Source organism: Chenopodium quinoa, unplaced genomic scaffold (assembly GCF_001683475.1).
Source record: "Chenopodium quinoa cultivar QQ74 unplaced genomic scaffold, ASM168347v1, whole genome shotgun sequence".
In the NCBI taxonomy this organism is placed as follows: Eukaryota; Viridiplantae; Streptophyta; class Magnoliopsida; order Caryophyllales; family Amaranthaceae; genus Chenopodium; species Chenopodium quinoa.
The window spans coordinates 349,331-366,240 of record NW_018744069.1 but is presented as its reverse complement, the minus strand read 5'-3'; the positions used below and the strand labels follow the sequence as shown (position 1 = coordinate 366,240).

General features: G+C 34.2%; 2 protein-coding genes across 21 annotated transcripts; one reads left to right on the top strand and one right to left on the bottom strand.

The window, feature by feature from the left end:
- Positions 1–679: 679 nt before the first annotated feature.
- LOC110691174 lies at positions 680–3,556 on the bottom strand. Of its 6 annotated transcripts, none has more exons than XR_002505235.1 (3): positions 2,678–3,534; positions 1,936–1,969; positions 680–1,782 (listed from the first exon to the last, which is right to left on the bottom strand). XR_002505235.1 is itself a non-coding variant. In XM_021868096.1 (3 exons), exons 1-3 carry the CDS (start codon positions 2,891–2,893, stop codon positions 915–917), a joined length of 318 nt encoding a protein of 105 aa, XP_021723788.1. In that variant the 5' UTR covers positions 2,894–3,535; the 3' UTR covers positions 680–914. The 6 variants fall into 6 exon arrangements, 3 of the variants coding, with proteins under 3 accessions (XP_021723788.1, XP_021723785.1, XP_021723784.1); XM_021868096.1 differs by having other exon boundaries at positions 680–982; positions 2,678–3,535; XM_021868093.1 differs by having other exon boundaries at positions 680–982; positions 1,936–1,975.
- Positions 3,557–7,969: 4,413 nt separating this feature from the next.
- LOC110691173 (protein BOBBER 1-like) lies at positions 7,970–14,504 on the top strand. 15 transcript variants are annotated; one of them, XR_002505229.1, is made up of 9 exons: positions 7,970–8,295; positions 9,299–9,471; positions 9,562–9,603; positions 10,137–10,381; positions 10,978–11,099; positions 11,214–11,543; positions 12,161–12,228; positions 13,129–13,496; positions 14,078–14,504. XR_002505229.1 is itself a non-coding variant. In XM_021868090.1 (4 exons), exons 1-4 carry the CDS (start codon positions 8,256–8,258, stop codon positions 10,290–10,292), a joined length of 411 nt encoding a protein of 136 aa, XP_021723782.1. In that variant the 5' UTR covers positions 7,977–8,255; the 3' UTR covers positions 10,293–10,936. The 15 variants fall into 15 exon arrangements, 1 of the variants encoding a protein (XP_021723782.1); XR_002505223.1 differs by having other exon boundaries at positions 14,074–14,504; XR_002505224.1 differs by having other exon boundaries at positions 7,973–8,295; positions 13,404–13,496; positions 14,074–14,504.
- Positions 14,505–16,910: the final 2,406 nt, after the last annotated feature.

Sequence of the window (16,910 nt, the reverse complement as noted above, 5' to 3'; positions counted from 1 at the left end):
GTGAATAATTTCAAGCGTTAATCCTCCTAGCTTGAACCCCACTGTGATCATACACTAAAGTACGGTGGCGTCCAAAAGGGAAGAAGATAAAGCAAAAGAGTCGCCAACAAGTTTTAGGAACTTGTAAACCGTTCACAGGGTGAAGGTTACACCCCTTAACGATCCAAGAAATCGTCAACTCCATAAGGTCTTGAACCAAATAAGGGTTCGGGGATGAAGGTACAAATCCAACCTAAAAGAGATTGAACCTGCCCTAATAATAGGCCTCTACTTTATTCTGATCGCACTACTACATTTTTAACCTATTGCAACCCTCAAATCCGTTGCATTAGGCGTCAAAATCCGTGGCATTATGCCTATTGCAACGGCCATGTACCGTAGCATCTGCTGGCGTTGCAGTAGGTCTAATGCAACGGTAAAATTACCTAACACAACGGCAAGCTTATAGCCGTTGCAATAGCTATCATCTATTGCCACGGCACCCTTATGGCCGTTGCAGTAGCCATATTTAGCTAATGCGATGGCAATATGTAGCTAACACCACGGGCAAAGTGCTAACGCAACGGCTATAACAATAATTATAATAGTTTTCAACAAGAATTAATAATAATAATAATCATAATAATAATAATAATAATAATAATAACAATAACATTAACAATAATAATAAAAATAATAATCAAATCCAAACTTTATTAATATAAATTGTAGAATTGTACATTGTTAGTTTGTTACCCTTAGGGAAAATTACAAAATTATACAATATGTCTCTAATTAAACTATGAAAAAAGTATCAAAATTAAATATTTGTGTCGTGTCTTATTAAGTCTTGTTGTGATACGATCAATTCAGGCATTCTGCTTTCCAGGCTAGGGGTTATGCTCCTTTCTTCCCCATATTCAGAACTTGTAGAATTACTTGTTGTGCTGACTTACTTCCATCTCCTTAATCTGCTTACGCAGACTAGCACCATAAAGGGTACCTGAACAATGCAACAATAAGCATCAATTGATCAGATACACCCATACATACACTTTCAATCTACTAACCCAACATAACAGCAAACAAAAATAAAATCCTGATGGCTGATACCACATGTATTGAACTTCAAATTACCCATCTCTAATCATATACAAAGCTGTTCTAAACAAAGATTATCATATGCAGTCATCTAGAATGATTTCTATGAACATAATCAGCACTAAACAACCTAAATCAATCATATTATGGTCATAATTCATTACCTTTAAAAAAAAATACCCGTAATGGGACAAAGGTTCTCCCAAACTTGTTCAAAATCGTAAGGCAAAACAAGCTAAGATATGGGTAACCTTATTCCCATCTCGCTCAACATGGAACCACAAAACAGAATTAAAATCAACACAAGAAGACAATATATCATCTAAAATAGAATCAAGATCAGTGAGGTAAACCGAGGCCTTTGATAATCTGGAGATAAGGACTTGACAGTTTGCTTCTAGAATAACATCCTTCAAGCCAAAGCGTTTGGCTAATCTGACTGCCATAGCAGCAGCTTTGCTTTCTGCCATAACAGGGGGATAGTAAGCTCTGGTGCGCCTGGAAGCAGTGAACAACACCTCCCCCTGCCAGTCTCTTGCAACAACACCAAGCCCCACCCACCCCTCAACGTTCAGTGAGGCATCGCAGTTGAGTTTATTCGTTCCCTCGTGTGGGAGAACCCATTTCTTCAAGCTTCTACAGGTAGCTGTCTTGGCACCACCATAAATCTTTTGTGCATAGAGGCCACAATCAGAGGCAAGTCTGTAAACTCGCTCAATAATCACAGGGTGGTAAGTGTCTTTTCCATTAAAAATCATGTCATTCCTTCTATTCATAATCTAAGAATTACTTCATGCAATGTAACATAATTGAAATACAATAAGATTACATTCAAACAAAATTGAAAATACTCACCGTATTTTTCGACAATACCAACCTTCTTGGTTCTCTTGGCATGTTTACATAAACAGGTATAAGTCAAAAATTTGTTAAGCAAAAGCTAAGCATAATCATCGCACATTCTAGACCAATAAATACCAAAATTAAAACAAAAAAAAGCAACTTTAACACCCTCAAATTTTGACACTATACAAAGTTCCAAGCATTCAATTCACTCATTGCTTATACCAGTAAATGAAGCAAATTCACAATTTTATTTTATACGCATAAGTTATCTTTCAATGCCCAATGTTTGATAAATCTGAGTGTGCCGGCAACAATTCCTATATACTAAACTAAAATCACTATCAAAGATTACAGATTACAAATAGATGTTTCATAAACCCTAGATAACAATTAATATGAACCTCAAAAGCTAGCAAATCTTACAGATTACAAACAGATGTTTCATAAACCCTAGAAAACAATTGATATCAACCTCAAAAGCTAACAAACTACGCTAATAATCAGCATTAAAATGAAAAAATCGACTACTCATCAGATCAAAAAAACAAAAAGCGCATAAAATAGTACTGATTTGGAGTTTTTAAAATGCAAATTTCACAATAAACTCAAAATTGTAAACTAACATTTCAAGCAACAAAAAATCAAACAAATCAATCTAAACATATGTCAAATAAATCAGATTCATACACAATAAATTAATCTAAACTAGATTATCATTGATGAATGAGAATAGAGAGATTGAGAGGAATACCATTGCGACGAATGTAGACGGCAGAAGAAATAGAAAATGAAATCTTGGAGAAGAGTGTCGAAGGGTACGAACTTTGAAGTCGAAATCAGGAGGGAGAAAGAGGTCATTCTTGAAGATCTGGGTTAAATCGTAGATTGGGTCGCCAAAGAGGTCGGTGTTTGACCACGGTGGTGGTGCAGGTGGTGGTTGCGTCATTTCTAGATTAGCCGACGCCATTGTTGGTGGTTTTAAGATCTGGGTTTTAAAGCAGATGCAACAACTACGATAAAAATGTACTCCTTCTCATCTACCTTTACCTGAAGCATCTCCCACACATTCTCAAGTGAACAAACAACCTCCTTTCTCAGAGTTTCGCCGAAAAAATCCGTCTCTTTGGTGACGAAATCAATGGCTGATTGAAGAAACCCTAGCAAACTAAAAGGATCGAGAGTTGAAGATTACGGTTTTAGAGTCGATTCTTCTACGGTGGTTGTTGAGGATTGTATAGAATTGCCATAGATTTTGAGGAGAGAGAGAGGGGCAGAGAGAAATTCTGGGGTTTTTTTTTTTTTTTTTGGAAGAACCTGAAAAGAAAAAAGGAATAGTAATAAAAAGGGGTATAAGGGCTGGATCAGAGTATAAGGCGTTCTAAATTTTGGGAAAAAGATTAGAGGGAATTTTAAGGGCGTTAATTTTTTTTTTGGGTGTGTCGTTGCAGTAGCCATTTACCCCTCACATTAATTGATCTAACGCCACGGTTCTCAACAGCCGTTGTATTAGCTCTACTTAGTGAAGTTAAAAAGAAAGATTTGTTGCATTAGCCTAATCTATTGCAACGGCAATACAAATGGCGTTGCATTAGCCTGTCATTAGCTGTTGCATTTAGTCAAAAATGTAGTAGTGTCGTATTCATGTGCGCTTTCTGACTAACATACAATCAATAGGATTAACCCTAAACCTGTTTATATATGTTGGTTGAATATTAATGCACAATTAAAACTATTATTGGCGATCACTTGAATTATAATCACAATTAACCCTAAACAAGATTATTAATTATCTTATTAAACGTGATTACAAATACAAAATTCCCTTTAAACATGCATAAAAGGCGTGATCAACCAATAACAATATATATCATCAAGCAACATAATAATAATCATAATAATTATAATCATCATAATAATTATAATCATAATCATAATAATCATGATAATCATGAATAATAATTAAAATAATAATCATCACAATAACAATTAAATAAATATTAAAATCATAAAATCATAATTAAAATAATCATATCAACGTTAAAGCATAATAATAGCAAGATCCTATGCATGATACTAACAAGATTAATAACAAACCCTAACATGTCACTAAGCAATAAAAATCAAATCTTTAGCCATAACATGATACTAACAATCATAACTATTAGGAAGAACATAGGAAGCATCATAACAATCATACTTGATATAAAAATTACCCTAGACATGATAGTAGGAATCAAAATAACAATCTAAGATGAACTCTATATCATAACATCAATAAAAACCATCAAAATACTTACTTCGATGCCCTCATACCTCTTTCTAATAACAAAATACACACGTTAGTAACTTCAAGGAAAATAATAAAACAAAATAATTAAATTAAATAATTGAAAGAGAGATTTGGGACCAAACCCTCAGAAACTAAACCTTCACGTCTAGGGCGAAGACAACTTCGAATATGGCTAGGTGTATCTAGATCTAATGAATGCGGAATTTTGTATTTGAGAGAAGCTAGTTTAGAAAAAGAGAGAGAGAGTAATCAAGATTTTCTTGATAAGAGTTGGTGAATATTAGAAAGAATAAGAATTGATGAATGAAAACGGAGTTTTTACGACGTTATTTATAGAGAAAATCAGCCAAAAAGATAAAATATCAAAACAGAGTTCTGACACACGTAAAACTGAACCAGCGCCAACGCTGGCTGTTGGCGCCAAGCGCCAACATCAGCGCCAGGGCCAAAGCTGGCGCCAGGCGCCAGGCGCTACAACTAGCGTTTGGCGCTGATCTGGAAAATTACGCGTTTTCTTAAAATCAGATAAAAATTGTCGTACAGGAGGATAAAATCGTATTTTCCTCAAAAATGCTCTTTGATTTTAATTAAAACTCTGAAAAGTCAACAAAAGTCAATTTATCAATGCTAATTGAATTAGGAATGAAAAGAACCTTCTAGAAGAATCTAGAAGACTAAAACCATTCCTAATTGCATTAGGAATGATAAATCCATATTAGGCCCTCCCCTAGATCATTGGGCCGCATATAAGGCTCAAACCGGGCCCAGTTCAGTAAATTGGCCATAACTTCCTCAATATTCATCGGAATTGGGCTTATAATATATTGTTGGAAAGCTTTTGTCAAGCCCCATCCAACTACATTACTATTGGACCCATATCATGGACCAACCAAACTGGATTGGATATTTTCTTAAAATAAGTTTTCAAAAACAGAGAGAAGAGAAAATAAATTAAAACTATCCGCAACACTAAACTTTCCACACTTTCACTGCATTCGATTATGATTCGACGCGAAAGGTACTCATCACTGGGTTTGGTTTTGGGGAGACACAAATGGGTGTCTACACCTGTTTAATCTATGTTGGTTGAATATTAAATGCACAAATAAATCTATTATTGGTGATCACTTGAATTATAATCATATTAACCCTAAACAAGATTATTAATTATCTTATTAAGCGTGATTACAAGTACAAATTCCCTTTAAACATGCACAAAAGGCGTGATCAAGCAATAACAATAAATATCAAGCGACATAATAATAATCATAAATAATAATTATGATAATTAAAATAATAAAATTAATCATAATTAACATAGTCATGTTAAAGCATAATAATAGCAAGATCCTAGACATGATACTAACAAGATTAATAACAAACCCTAGCATGTCACTAAACAATAAAAATCAAAGCTTTAACCCTAACATGATACTATCATGAATATTAGGAAAAGAAAATAGGAAGCATCGCAGGAATCACAATTGTCATATTTGATATTAGAAATTATAGTTATTACCCTAAACATGATACTAGGAATCATTGTTGTTATTCAAAACATCAAGCATCCTAACATGATACTAGGAATCAAAATAACCATCTAGACATGATTTCTATATCATAATATCAATAAATCAATTAAAGTACTTACTTGGATGCCTCGTACCTCTTTCTAATAACAAAATACACGCGTTAGTAATTTCAAGGAAAATATAAATTAAACAATTAAATTAAATAATTGAAATAGAGACTACGAAAGTTTAGACTAGATTTGGGACCAAACCCTCAAAAATATCAAACCTTTCACGTCTAGGGCGAAAGGCAACTTCGAATTATGCTAGGTGTGTCTAGTGCTAATGTATGAGGAATTGTGTTTGTAAAAGGCTAGTTTAGAAAAGAGATAGAGAGATTAAGAGAATCTTGAATAGAGTATTAGAATTGAAAACTAGAGAGTTGATGATTGAAAACGGAGGTTTTAGGAGGCTATTTATAGATAAAATCAGCCAGATGGATAAAAAACGAATCAGAGTTTCGAAAAGAATAAAACAAATTGGCGCAAAACGCTAGACTCTAGCGCCAGACGCCAGGGCTAGCGTCAGACGCCAATCCTGGCGCCAGGCGCTGGTCCTGCCGTCAGACGCTAGAAAACATTTTCCATGCGTTTTCTTAATTTGATAAATTTTATCCGTACAGGAGGGAAAAACCGTATTTTCCTTAAAAACACTTCTTTTATTCTGATTAAAACTCTAAAAAGACAACTAAAGTCAATTTATCAATGCTAATTAAATTAGGAATGAAAAGAACCTTCTAAAAGAATCTAGAAGACTATAATGAATTCTAATTGCATTAGGAATGATAAATCAATGTTAGGCCCTCCTCTAGATCATTGGGTCGCATATAAGGCTCAAACCAGGCCCAGCTTAGTAATTTGGCCATAACTCCCTCATTATTCATAGGAATTGGGCTTATAATATATCGTTGGAAAGCTCTTTTCGAACCCGACCCAACTACACTATTATTGGACCTTTGCCATGGACCAAACCAAACTGGATTGGCTGTTTTCTTAAAATAGGTTTTCAAAAACAGAGAGAAAGAAAAGAAATAAAAACTGACCACAACACTAGACTTTCCACACTTTCACTTCATTCGATTATGATTCGACGTGAAAGGTACTCATCACTGGGTTTGGTTTTGGGGAGACATAAATGGGTGTCTACACACCCCGGACTGAGAAACTCAAGTAACCCATGACTGAAAAACTCGGGTAACCCCTGCCGCACGGTATAGCAAGCCGCATACAATAATTTGTGATGAAATGAAATTACAATCAAATGCAAGATACTCAAACTCTAAAATTCTGCCAACCATATGAACAATATTTTCATTGACTTTAGACTCACATCACTATTCCTTTCATATTTGACAAGTTTCTTCTTTTTAATAGGTAGGGATAGGGATCCATGAACAATTTGCAAGTTTTTTAAAAACTTGTTGGGGACCCCTTACTTTGTCCCTTGTCTCTTTCATTTCAATATCAGTTCCAAATTTTTATACGATTGCCAAACACATTCACATGTACTAAAAGTAGTTTGATGCTTACGACACCTACATGATTGATTAATTTCATGAAATAAATATTTCATAATCCATATTGTCTTCGGTCTGTACAATAGTTTTTCTAAGATATTATTCCCTTCGTCACTTTTTAATGTATAAGTATTGTATTTTAGGCGTCTCATCTCTTACCTATGGTTATATTCATATTTTTTCCTAAATTTAAATACTCAAATTTACCCCCATATTTTCCACTCCCAATATACGTACCTTCATACTACGGAGTACCAATTTCCAATGCAAATGTTCCCATTTACCAAAATATTTATATATCCTTACAAAAAACTATTTCATTTATCAAAATATTTACCTATGTTAAAAGCAAACATGTGTTATAAAAAAAATAAATAAATAAAAGCAAACATGTGATTTCCAACAAAATTAGTCACTCCCAAAATATATATTCTTATCATGTATACTTTCAAAATCTTTTTCATACCAAACGTAATCTATATCTATATCTATATAACTATTAAACGTGAGAAGTTGGCAAGTTGAAAATCTCTTCGTAATAGTGTGGTGACCCTTTTGCCCCTCAAAAAGTACAATTACAACGTTGCCCTTATTTTTGCTGATGGTGATATGTTGGCTCTCATTCGTCTCTCTGCCAATATGCTTAGGTGGTGTTTTGTTGGCTCTTGATTACTTTCTGCTTGCTGGTGATCAATTTCTCCAGGGTTATTCAATCTTTAAACATAGGGTTATCATCAAATTCGATCCCCAAGTTCTCTCTCCTTCTCTCTCATCGAACAACAATGGCGTTGCGTAGATTCAACAACGAGCTTCGAGGTGTTACAGTGAAGGAAGCTCCCGACAAGGTAAAGCCTATGCTATCTTTCTCCTACCTTAAGGAATCGTTCGCCAAAGGAATCGACAGTTAACATGTTTGCTTTGGTTCTTCCCGAGGAACGTCGTTATCTTGAGCATGCCCAGAAACGTGGTCATTGATCTCCCTCCTTTTTCAGGTTATTTTGGTTTGGATTGTTTCAAATTGATTCTAAATTTTGTTGATTTTATTTTTATTGGATTTGGAGCTGGTTATGTTGATTGCATCGGGAATTTGATATTCAAATTATTGGGTTTTATGTTTTGATGATTTGAGATTTTTTTTTGGTGAAATGTGGCTTTTGATTTTGCATTTTCTTTTGATTGATTGGTTTATACTTGGTTATTTGGGTTATACTGTTAAATTATGTATAGTCAATTTGGGGTTTTCGCTTATTTAGGGTTTCGAGTTATCAATTTGTGTTTCTTTTCGGTCCAACTTGTGCCATCTATTAATTTTGGGATTTTTTTTTTGAAGGTTTTTGGTACATAGAAATGTGTGAAAGTTGCAAGCTTTGTTTTGGGTTTGTGTTTTTTTTTTCAACTGAATTAGTTTTGTTGATTTCTTCATATTAACCCCCAATTTGTGTAGAAAGTTTGGATTTTATTTGAATGGCAACTGGCAAGTCATATATTGGCTCATCTTGTTTCACAAAACAGCTTTTAAATCCTGGGTTAAGTGGATATGTGGTAAGAAAGAGACATTTTAAGGCGCTTAAGAATGAGTTTTCGACTCGAAAAAGTATCTGAATTTATGAATCTATGCATTGAACCAGGTCGGATGAGTGAGTTTGTTTTCAATCATCGAATATCAAATTCACAGTCTAGGGTTCTTAGTTTTCTTTTTCAGTTTAGTCAATGTAGAGTTCTTCTAAGATGGATTATTGAGCTAATTAATAGTCTTAATATAGGGTTTTAATTGCATGTTTTTGGAATTTTCATTGCATATGTCAGTTTTTTTAGGTTTTGTTTGAATTGTTTGGTCAAAATTTTATACATTGATCTTTACAAGAGCACACGGATTTAACGTGGATACAAAAGTCATAGGTGGAAGTGAGGAAATTTTCTTTGTGTTTTTGTTAGGAGTTGATATGTTTTTTCAATCAACCTTTCTTATTTACTCTTTGAAGTACATTGGTGCAGAACCGAACAAAGGAAATGGTCAAGACTTGGAGAACTACTCATGGGTACAGCCCCTGCCAGAAGTTACTGTAAGCGTACCCGTTCCACCTGGGACAAATTCAAGGTCCATCTCTTGTGAGATTAAGAAGAATCACTTGAAAGTTGGTCTCAAGGGCCCGCCTCCTATTATTGATGTAAGCTCTCTTTAATCAGATTGAGCCACTTGTTTTCCTTTAAACAAACTTATACCTTCTTTTTTTTACCTGTATTATTTATTGTTTCAGGGTGATCTCTACAAGCCTGTGAAGCCAGATGACTGCACACAGGTAATTTGGACGAGAGAGTTACTGATAGGATCCAAGCAGGGCGAGTATTTGATTTATACATTCCGCGTGATAGAGAATAGATAAACCTAAGGGTTTTGCCTTTGTAGAGTATGAAATAGAAGAGATTGCAAATTATGTTGTCAGGCTTTTTTTCTGGCCCTTTGACTCTGTACAACATGACGTAAAATATGCGGACTGTCCCCTTTCTTTTTTTCTCTGCATTACTGCATATCTTATTCTGACATTTAGTTGGAGCTTCATAAGGCTATTTTTAGTCTCGTGTTACTTTCCTCATATGGTTGGTGGGATCTTAGTTAGTTCAATTGCCTACTTTTGTTATATGACCAATTACTTTTGTTGTATGACCAATTGACCTGTTTAAACTTCTATGAGTGGAACTTGCAGGCCATGATGTATTATGGCGCCATAATATGGGCATTGGGCAATTAACATGTATTTTTCGATATATTTTTTCATCGAATAGGAAGATAATTGATTTACCTCTGTTAATAATGTTTTGTTTTTATGTACAGATTTCTTGGCAATACAAGGCAGCTGCGAATATGACCTCTACATCGATGCACCCATCTAATTCACCTCTTAAGTCCAGGAAACCTGAACCTTGTAGCAGTAAGGAAGACCTTTATCACTCTCGTTCTTTTGGGGAAGGCCATCTCCATTTCTCGTGAGTCGAGGAAGCCTACAAATAACTCTTCGACATTACTCGCATTGGAGCGGCTTTTGGGTTTTTTACTGCTCCATTGAAGTAGCTTCTGAGGTAAATATCAAATTCACAATCTGGGTTTTCACTGCTCTATTGAAGTAGCTTCTCAGGTAAGATTTTCTTTCTTCCTATAAATCATCAAATATCATTTGCAATTGAGTTGTTTGAGTTGCGGAAGAAGAAAATAGTGAATCATTTTATTACAGTAGTTGTATTTGGGATTTTGGGGGGATTTAAGTGCATGGTTTGTGAATTTTAATTCAAAACTAGTCTTCTGACCCGTGCAATGCACGGATTGTTTATAGGTATTTAATATGATTTTTAATTTTATAATACTCGTATATTTTTTATTGGAAAATTAATAGTTATAAAGAAGAATAAGGGGTGAAAATTGAATGTAATTGTAGAAAATATTAAGTTGGGGGAAAGTGAACAAAACATTCATTCATGTATTGAATTAAAGCTAGTGTATTTTTTTTTTAATATGAGAAAGATTAAATGAAATGACATGTGGCATTGGTGAAAAATTTAATTTACATGTGGCATCATGAGGATGATGGTTTGTGTTTTTAAATACTAAGTATAGATGTTTGATATTGTTAATAATTTATGAATTTGAGCCTTAAAATTTCTTCAAAATGGATTATTAGGTGGGATGCTTTACAATCGTGAATAATGGAGCAGCCAGTAGCGAAACCCAAGGACGGTGGCTGAACAATCAGAAGAATGTGAAGAAATACAGCTTGGCCCTTTTCCGAACGAAAACTTACAGGTATAATTGTCAAAATTTTCCTCATTTTTCTCTCATCAACTTGATAATTACCTCTATTTATCTAGAATTTCTTCATTCTCTATCAATTTTATCTCATCCCCATCTCTTAATCAGTTAATCCCACCCCTCTCTCTCCACCACCCCCACAGCAGTAACAACACCTGCAGCAACACCGACACCTGCAGCAACACCAACACCAGCACCAACCACCGCCACAGCAAGGCCCACCACCGCACCACATGCAACACTTACCACCATCACACATGCATCCTCTGCTGTAGTACAAGCAGCACCCGCCGCTTCCTCTGCAGCACCAACAACATCCTGTAATGGACTTTCACCGGGGCCCACCTCCACCTCCTCCTCCTACTATGATTCGACATTCTTCTGCTGCTTCTACTAATATCCCTCCCGATTTTCATCACCCTCAACAACCTCCTCAATGTAATCTCTCTTCTCAAATTGTTATATATTCGAGATTTGGGTAATTAAATTTATGAATTAGGGGTTTAAGGGATTGTTTGATGTGGGGTTGATTGAATTGTTTGGGTTACTGTTAGATTTTTTATTTATATACTATTTGGTTATAATTGAAATGGATGATTAATTTGAGGTGGGTTTTCTTTTAATTTTGTTACCCTTATGATTTTAAAAAATTGATTCGAGTTATCGAGTTTATGCTCAAACTATTCATTTGGGAGGCTTTTATTGATTTTTCACTATTTTCAGAGCTATTTGGGATAATTTGTTACCCTAATTAATACCATTTCTTGATGACTTCTCTCTGAAATTCAAATTGTTAGTGATAATCTGTGAAATTTAGAGTTTTGACTATTAGTGGTTGCCAATTTGCCATAGTTTGGATAATCTCTATATTTTATACAAGTTAAGGGAGGTTAACAGTATTAGTTTTGTGCAGTTTGTTATGCTTTGCTTTTTATTATCTTATTTTCGATTTCTACTGGACTCTCACAGCTCGGGGTTCGTTTATTTTGCATAGTTAGCTGCGCTTGCTGTAATTATCTGTTGTCTGACATTGTTAATATTCATTGTTTAAACAGATTAGTGATGAGCTGAATGCTGAATCTGTTGTTGTAAAAGATGCTTACAGTGATGATCGACATGTTAGGTAAATTGCTTATGCTTTGTTTTAATTTAGATTTTTTAAGGTATTAGTCTAAGGATTAATGAAAGCAGCATCTCTTCAATTAGAGGTTAGGATTTTCAAGGCTTTGATATTAGTGTTATTACATACCTTAAATTAGGACCATACTGTGGAGGCATGGACAACAGTGCTGACATGCCGTCGACAACTAGACTTGACAACTTTTTGTATTTAGGGGGGGGGGGGGTATGATACTTATAGTGTTGACAATGTTTGGATTGTTTATTTGTTTCATATCGAATGTTTGATCTTAACTTTTTGATACCGATACTGATATTGATATTAATTTTTGATTGGGTTTATTGTTTGTTTGATCGTGAAGAACCCTACAAGGGAAAGTAAAGAAGTTTAGTAAGTATAGATGTATTCAATTTGATTCCTGATTGTTTACTATATATATAAGTAAAAAAGTATGCTCCTAGCAAGCGCCGTGAGAGGGCCTTGATGAAACTGTAAATACCCTGAATTAATTTATTTTTGATTGATTTTGTGTAATATTTTCATCATGAATTTGGATTAAAAGTTGGGTGTGTTTAATTTTGTTAAATTTTTATGAACTACGATGATGATTGACTATAAGGTGGAGATGATCGATCGATGATGACATGCAAGAATTTTATATTGAATTTCATGGACCCACTAACAGTATATATAATCTAAACTCTGAATTTATAGAAGCAACCACAACACAGAAAATTAAATACGCAAATTTGATAAGCTATTTGCAAAGAATAGTATTAATATTCTGTTTCGTTGAATTAATGATTACGCTGCCAAATTATGAAGAGTTTTTGTATAGTTTAATCAATTTCATTCTAGCATGAGGTTTGTCTGCAAGTTACCATCAAAGGCTTTTGTTTGCAGTCTTTGCACCACATCCAGCCAATAGCAAAACAAAATGAATTAATTCCTGGGAACTATGTCATGAAGAGGTGTGCTGTGACCTTATATAGTATACTTTGACAGGAGCAGATTCTTCATAAACTGAGAAATCAAATTATGGGTTTCAACTGTGTGAAGATATTTAACAAGAAGGGGAAGGAACCCCAAGTTTGGCTTTATCTAATGGGTTCTGATTTTGTGCTTTGAGTTCTTAATTTATGTTGCTCATTTTGATTGATATATTTTTTGCCGATAAGGAATCTTTTGGTCCTTAATTACCAGGTGCCTTGTTTAAGAAGTCACGTGAAGAGTATTTCAACTTTTCAAGCCTAGCTATCAATGTATTCCCGGTGAGTACATTGTCTTTGCTTGATTTTCCTTTTTCATTCAGAAATTCCCATGTGAAATTCAAAATATTTAAAGTTTCGTTCATCTCAATGCCTATTCTGATTGTTTGCGATTACTGTTGTTGGGGTTAGAGGAGGCATGACCACATGAGGGCTTAGCTGTTTCATCATATAACAAGACACTTTTTTGATGAGTAATATAATTATATGTGATTCACATATATTCGAGTGTGATTTTTAGAGCTGTGTAGTGTTATGCCACTACAGTGTGATTTTGTTAGTTTGATGTTTATCAGTTTAGTTTGACTTTGCTGTTAGATTATGCATCTTTAATTTAAGAATTTACTAATAATAGATACGAGAAACGAAAGTGTCAATGCTTTCTCTTCGTCAATAGGCTTTCTAAGATTATAACTACAAGAGCTTTGTCTTTCCATCACTTTAAAATTTCCTTTTGCCTTTCTTTCTCTTGATTTGTTGGTTTAATTTAACCCTTTATTCTAATTTAATTTGTTATTTGAAATAGAATGAATGTTCATGTGAAGATAGTTGATAAGAATAACTTTGTCAATATGGTCAGCCAGGAACACATCATTGCCACCAAACTATGAAGTGTACGCCCGCACATTGGTCAAGCATGGCAAGATACTATCTCGATGATAGTTCTGCAGTTACCACTGATGCATCTATAGTGCAGCAACAAAGGCATTTTAGTTAGAATTCACAGATATAAAGAGAAGGTATTTTAAATAATTTTGTTATTTTAGATTAGAATTCACAGACATAAAAAGAAAGGCATTCTAAATAATTTTTGTTCAAATATCTAGGATACATTTTTGTAGGGAGATACAAGTGCATAGAATCTGCTTTGCAGAATAGCTGATACTATCTTGTTATGAGTTTGTATCTTCTAAGCCCGTAGCTTGTGTTTGTAATATTATTTTGTAACAACTTAGTTGTTCCAACTATTATATTTCAGACTGAATTCTTTAAATATGTTCAGATTGTTTACTTGAATGTGGTGTTTCACTAAATCACTTTGTGCTTTTTACAATTGAGGTTTCTGGAGATTGTTGTAATGTTTCATCTTAAAGCACATCATAAAAGCTGTAACGGAGCTATTTGAATATTAATTTTATTGATATTTGGTTCAATTAATCCAAAATAAAGGAAATTTGCATTTATTGGCTCACTTTTGTATTTTGTAATAAATGAAACTATTACGTCCCGGATCGATGGATATATGGACTGTAGAAATGCAAGGGAGTTGGAAGAGAAATAAAGAGAGTGATAAATAGGAAATAGGACTGAGAGAAAAGGACATAGAAAAAATATATGATATAATAATAAAGAACGAAGGAGAAGGCTCGAGGGAGAAAGAGAGAGGGGGAGTAAGTGCGACCTATAATTTTCAATTATTGTTTTATTTTTTCTCACTTATTTGAACTCGATTTTGTTACAACATATATTATCAAATAAAATTTTTTTGGTGCATCAAGCCACACCGTGTGGCAGGGATTACCCGAGTTATTTTGTTAGGGGTTATCCGAGTTATGCAGTCAGGGGTTACTCGAGTTTCTCGGTCAGGAGTTATTGTGGGGTTCAGATAGGGGTTACTCGAGAGGTTCACTCCGTTAAGGGTTACCTGAGGGATTACTCAATCAGGGGTTACTCGAATTACTCGGTCAAGGGTTACTCGAGAAGTTACTCGATCATGGGTTACTCAAGTTACTCGGTTAGGAGTAAATCGAGTTACTAGGTAAGGGGTTATTTAAGGAGTTCAGTTAGGGGTTACTTAAATAATCCGGTCAGGATTATTTAAAGAGTTCGATCAGGGGTTATTTAGTACCCGGTAAGGGGTTACTTGAAGAATTACTCGGTCTGGGGTTAGTTGCCAGGGGTTACTCTTAGAGGAGGAGAGGAAGGGGAGAAGGAGAGAAAGGGAAAAGGAGGTAGAGAAACAAGGGCTACATAAACAGGAAGAGACAATAAACAGAAAGGGAAAACGCCCCATAATTAAAATTCACATTAGAAAATTATTAGCTTATTGCTACATAAACAACAACATTATCGATCTATATATAACAATAACGTTATATTTGTGGATGCAACAAATTCTATGTTAAAATACAACAAATTAATTACACATTTACGTTAAATGCAAAATAAAACTATTACGATTCGCCAAATGGAGCGCGCATATCGCGCGCGCGGAAGTCACAAACTAGTTATAAAAAAGAGACGGACGGAGTATCATTTACCAAAGCCTTAGTTGAGAATGAGGGGTAGCTCAAGTGGTTAGAGCTTTCCTCCCGATTCCAAGAGATCTTGGGATCGATTCTCACCCCCGCCCTTGTGGCTCTCTAAACACCAAAAAAAAAAAAAAAAAAAAAAAAAAAAATTACCAAAGCCTTAGTTATAAAAGTAATTAATGTATATTTTGACCGTGGTTAACATATATTTAGACGGGGTTAAATGGTTTTGGTTGTGTGGTATAATAATAATCCACTCACCAATGTCTCCACCACATCATGTGACTTGGGGAAGTTACATACCAATTCACATCCACACTAAATGATTCACATTTCACAGCATGTTTAATTGTTTATAATAATAATGGTGGTGGTTGTTTTGACAGAGAAAGTGGGAAAGAAAAGAAGACAGTGGGGAGACACAACACCATTTGGTAAGCGGCCCAAATTACTGACTTTTATTAGTAGGATACCCTTTTAGTTCTTTAAAATTCATTGCACCTAAAAAGAGATGAAAAAAACATACTAACGTAGTAACGTTGTAACCGAAATTTTTTCATACTAAAGTAACATTGTAATCGAAATTATTGACCTTCTTTATTTTTATTGATTTAAATGATAGAAATATTACTTTGTATTTGAAATTTTTTTGTTTTTGGTCAATATGTAGACCGTATTTTACTATACTTTATCACTTCCGTTGCTTAAAATTGATCCGATATTATCACGAATTTTAGGTAATTTGTATGATAAATTATTCAGGTTGTCGTTTAGAAATTGATTTTATATCGTTTCATACCATAGGTAAATTATATGGTCCCACACCTCTACTTAGTTTTGGTTCGTTATCGTCTCGAATCATAGATAATTTTTATCATAAATTATCCTTGTTATCGCTTAGAAATTGGTTCGTTATCACCCCAAATCTTAGTTAATTTATATGGTGCCACACAAATAAAAGGACAAAATTACGTACTTAATACAAATTTTTTATTTACTTGATCAAATCCTCACTAAAACAACTAAAACCTTAATATGACCAGCTAAAACAATCTTAATAACACTCCTAAATATCATATTATGTAGTATAAAATCAAACAAGATTTCATTACATTACTAATTCCCCTCACATAATCTCCTTTTTTATTACATATTTACATTTACA